The sequence below is a fragment of the Crocuta crocuta genome, unplaced genomic scaffold, assembly GCF_008692635.1.
Source record: "Crocuta crocuta isolate KB4526 unplaced genomic scaffold, BGI_CrCroc_1.0 scaffold110, whole genome shotgun sequence".
Classification (NCBI taxonomy): Eukaryota; Metazoa; Chordata; class Mammalia; order Carnivora; family Hyaenidae; genus Crocuta; species Crocuta crocuta.
In genome coordinates, this window is record NW_027527386.1 from 2,366,045 (window position 1) to 2,370,985 (window position 4,941).

A 4,941-nucleotide genomic window follows, 5' to 3' on the forward strand; every position below is an offset into this window, starting at 1 on the left:
GGATAACTCAGCCTAAACACACTTGCAAGTGCCTTTGCCACGTAGGGGCACATGTTCAGAGTCCGGGGATTAGGGCTTGGACATCTTTGGGGTGGGCGTCTGCGCCAGGACCGGATCCCTCCGGCTGCCACAGGTAAGAATATGCCATCATCTAGATTCATGGGAACTCTCGCAAGAGTATCAATAGTCCATGAGATGGTTGCAGAAGAACGTTCAGGATTCTTAAAATAGCATGGGAATGGGCGCTTTGTGGCGCTCTGGCGGGGCGGGGGTGGGAAATCCATCTTAAATAATTTAGCAAATATCCGCTATGTGCCTGGCATCTCGGGCCCCTCCCATCCCCGCCCCCAGCAAGGGCTGACGTGGCGACGGGGACGCGGTACCTCGGAAGACCTTCGTCCTGCCATTCTTCCTTCACGTCCACGTTTTCCATCCGGAGCGTGGCTTCCGTGGTCCCCATGGGAACTGAGGGAGGCGCTGGCTCGAAGCAGAGCTGAGTCCTGAAGGAGAGCCATGCGGAGGTTTTACTGGACAGTCACTGTAACAACAACCCCCCACTCGTGTGTGGCACCTCAGACCAATAAGCAGAGTGTTGGATCCGTTATTATATCGAATCGTTGCCCAGCCCTGTGAGGTTTCCCCATGATGCAAGCGAGAAAACAGAGGTGCAGAGAGCTGAGGTCTGGAGGTGGGTCTGCAGTTGGAACCCAGGTGACGAGCTGAGCCCCCAGATATAAGCCCCCTTCTCTCTGAAGTTCTGAAGTCCGTGCTCCTTAGGGTTCATGATCCCTCCCTTACCTTGGACTTAAACTGGGAAGCAATCAATCCAATTAAAATCATTTATACTGAAGTGTTAGTGACTGATATACATAAGCTTCCTTGCTGGGACTGACACTTTCAAACCCCACCTCTGTCTTCTCCAGCCTACCTGCCCTGCCTCTCTGTCCCCTAATAAAGAAGCAAATCCTGACACCCTGCTGACCTTAGGGCCAACGAAGGCAGTGTGGAAAGAGACGGGGGTCGGAAGTCGGGAGCATAATTCTTACCAATCACAAGACTCAAGTTTTGTTTTTATTGTTCTGAGGAGCTGCAGAAGGGGGCAGAATGTGGGTTTATCCCTAGGCATGGGAGACTCGGCCATTCACCCCTCCCAGCTTCAGTTTCCCCATCTGCAAATCAAAGAGTTGGACTAGAAATCATCTTTATGATACCTTTTGGGTGTAACATTCCAGGATCTAACTCAGTCAACACCATGGGTTCTGTGCTTTTAAACAGTGGCTTTCAACTGGGGATAATTTCGCCCTCGCCCTCCCCACCAGGGGATGCTTGGCAATGTTTGGAGGCATTTGGTTGTCACAGCTTGGAGAGGGGCTCCTTGGATCAAGGGGGTGGAGGGCAAGGATCCTGCTGAACGCCGTTAGGTGCGCAAGGTGGGCCCCCAGGACCGAGAATGATCCAGCCCCAATGTCCATGGATCTGCGATTGAGAAACTGGGTTGTAACTGCATGCTTGCGAAAGGTCCCCGGCCAGGGTTTGACGGTCCTTACCGAGGGCCCACTGTGCCCTTGCACCCCATCCTCCAAGCAGCTAGCTCCTGAGGGGTTATTCTCACATAGCACTGCCTCCAGCCCCTCACCCTTCAGGAGGCCAGGGCTGCCCGCTCGCCAGAGCCGTGCATGGCTAACAGTTTGGGTGTGTCGTCTGAAGCCTCACCGGATAGCAGCCCCTGAAAGTGGGGTCTGCATTTGGGGTTGTGGGACAGAGAGGGGGGACCCAGAGGAAGCCTGGGCCAGAAGGCCAGGCAGGGGGGAGGGGTGGCTGGCTAAAATTAGACCCTCTCCTCCCTCCCCCCCCAACACACACTTGGGTAAGAGTGTCCCACCGGATTCTTGTCACTGTTCTGAATGTCGTCATTCATTCATGGAGGAGGGACAGTAAGACGCAGTACGCCAAAAAAAAAAAAAAAAATCTCTTCCTCTCTTCCTGATGCCTGGGATGATAACCACCACCCAGGACCTCACTGCAAGGGAAAGTTCCGGTCAATGGAAATTCATTTTCTTTCCAAAGAGGGTGGTCTCTGCCTCTGTTTTCCTTATCCTAAGTGGGGTGCGACCTCAGACCCCCAGGAAGGACGCCCCCCAATTCCACCCACAGCGGAGGCTCTGGAGCCCCGCAGGCCGGCTCCACAATCCTGTAAATGTGGGGTGTGGGTGGGTCCCCCGTGGGCCCTGCAGGCTCCTGTTCTAAGATCAGCGATCAGTCTGAGGATGGAAAGTGAGGCGGAGTGAGGGGCAGCGGAGAGGCGTGCCCTTGCGCTGTGGCTGAATAGTCAGGGTCTCCATCCGGATGCAGACCGAGCGGGAGGCAGCCGTCTTCCACCCTCTCCCTGCCTCCCCGCCCATAGGCAAGCCTCCATGTACACATCTATCAAGTCTCTCTCTCTCTCTCTCTTTTCCAAATCCGCTCACGGTGTTATAAATAGACAATGCACAGAGGTGGGGCGTGTACATTTCGGTCTCTCAGGAAGCGTCCGGGAGAGAGGCTGAGGGTTTTATCAGCCTAATCTCCAAGCACGTCCTGAAAATGGTGCCTTCCTCTGCCTTCCTGGTGAGCGGTGGGCGCGGAGGGCGGGCTGTGGGTGTGGACGCCCGCGGGAGGTTTTCCTCGGTTCCGGGAGACCGGGCTGCGCTGTCACCCACAGAATCACAAGACCGTGGGTCCCCGCTCCCAGCCGCCCCACCTGCCAGAAGGGGGTTTGCAAGAGCCGACGTCCCCGGACAAGCAAGCGTGCCCGGGCAGGGCCGGGGGAAAGGACAGAGGACTCACCTCCGCGGCCTGTGCCGGTTACGCGCAGACAAAGGCGAGCCCCGCGCCCAAGCCGCCGGGCATCCCTCGCCTTCGGAGCGCGGTTCCTGGGCCTTCAGAGCATCGCAGGAGGACGCGAGCAGGGGCGGGCTCCGCGCCCGAGGAAGGTCACCCGGAGCAACGTGGCGGCGCAGGTGGGGGCGCTTTTGTCCAGGTGGGGGGCGGGCGCAGTTAGCGGCCGGCCAGCGGCCCCGGCCCCGGCCCCGGCCCCGGCTCGCTGCGCGCAGGGGGGAGGGGGGGGTGTNGAAAGGGGAGTATTTCCAAGAGCCTCGCCGGGGGCAGGAGCGGAAATGATTTCCTGATGGCGCATCACAGATTTAAAAACAAAACAGGGAGCAAACAAACAAACAAACAAATGACCGCGATGGCCTCATTTCTTAGATTAGCAGGGAGGAAGGGAAACTGTCCTGAGGACCCCATCACACGGGTCCCCCCGCCCGCCGCTCACCGCTGACCGGAGCCGTGGGCCGAGGACAGGGCTGAGTGCTGGGGAGGCAGAGTCTCTGAGCCTCCGGCCACCGACCGAAAGGCGCCCCCTGCAGTTGTGTGCTGGGCGCCCCTGGCCCGGAGGGCTTCCGGATGACGGGGGGTGGGGAGGGGGGATGGTATAAGGTGCTGCCAGACTCTGAAATCAGACTAGGAGGCCGACTAGCTGGGAGACACGAAGGGGTGAGCGATTGATTGCCTGCTGGGCCTCAGTTTCCTCATCTGTGAAATGGAAACATGGTACCGGCCGATTCGGCAGTGAAATCAGGTAGCAGTGCACGTAGCACACTGTTTCTTGCCCTTGCTGTTTTTCTATCTTTAGACGTATAGCAGGCTGAATGCTGGTCCCCACAAGATGTATCATGTCTTGTCCTGACCCCTGGAACTTGGAAATATGACCTTATTTGGAAAAAGGGTCTTGTCAGATGGAACTGAGGATCGGTACTCTCATCTTGAGGTGACGTGATCTGGATTTAGGATGAATCCCAAATCCAAGGGCAAGTGCCTTTGCATCTGCAAGGCGAGGAGAACCAAGGATCACCAGCAACCACCAGAAGCTGGGCAGGCATGGAATGGATTCTCCCTCACAGCCTCCAGAAGGAACCAACCTTGATTTTTGGCTCTTGGCCTCCAGAACTGTGAGAGAATTTTGATTTCTATTGTTTTAAGCCACCTGGCTTGTGGTGCTTTGTTACAGAGTCCCAGGAAATGAATATATGATCCTGAGTAGCCACCGATGCCTACTGCTCTGTCCTGCCTCCCTTGATCGCTGTGGTGACTTTTCACTTGTTCTGTGAACACATCAAGTTCATCCCTGCCACAGGGCCTTTGAACATGCTGTTCCCTCTGCCAGGCATGCTCTTCCACAGATGTTCACTAATCTCCTCAGAGAGGCCTTCGCTAACCATCCCTACCTTACCCCCCACTTCATCGCCCCATTTCAGTGCCCAGTCTGATTTTTTAAAGTATATATATATAGATATATATACACTAAATATATATACATATATACACTAAATATATATATTTAATTGTAGTAAAATGCACATAACATAAAATTTGCCATTTTAGCCACTGGAAAGTGTCCAGTTCAGTGACATTAAACACACTCACATAGTTGTACAGCCACCGCCACTATTTCCAGGAATTCTTCATCTCCCCAAACCTGAACTTCTGTCCCCATGACACTAATTTCCCATCCCCCTGCCCCAAACCCTGACAACCACTAATCTACTTTCTATCTCTGTGGCTTTGCCTGTTCCTGGACATGTCACATAAATGGAATCAGGGGACACCTGGGTGGCTCAGTCGGTTGGGTGTCTGACTCTTGATTTCAGCTCAGGTCATGATCTCATGGTTTGTGGGATCAAGACCCATGTCGAGCTCCATGCTGACAGCTTGAGGCCTGCTTGGGATTCTCTTTCCTCACTCTCTGCCCCTCTTCCCCTCTCAAAAGAAATAAACATTTAAAAAAGTCAATGGAAGGGGCGCCTGGGTGGCTTAGTCGGTTAAGCGTCTGACTTTCGCTTAGGTCATGACCTCAGGGTTCGTGGGTTCGGGCCCTGCATCGGGCTCTGTGCTGACTGCCAG

General features: G+C 55.0%; 1 protein-coding gene across 1 annotated transcript in view; it reads right to left on the bottom strand.

Annotated features, from left to right (window-relative positions):
• The window catches only part of ATCAY (ATCAY kinesin light chain interacting caytaxin), a 40,238-nt gene extending 37,323 nt beyond the window's left edge, over positions 1–2,915 (bottom strand). The window contains exons 1-3 of the mRNA XM_077747158.1: positions 2,827–2,915; positions 1,047–1,169; positions 384–500 (exon numbers count right to left, since the gene is read on the bottom strand). Of these exons, the coding sequence (XP_077603284.1) occupies positions 384–500; positions 1,047–1,141 (212 nt within the window). The 5' untranslated portion in view covers positions 1,142–1,169; positions 2,827–2,915. The remainder of the gene's footprint in view (positions 1–383; positions 501–1,046; positions 1,170–2,826) is intronic.
• Positions 2,916–4,941: the final 2,026 nt, after the last annotated feature.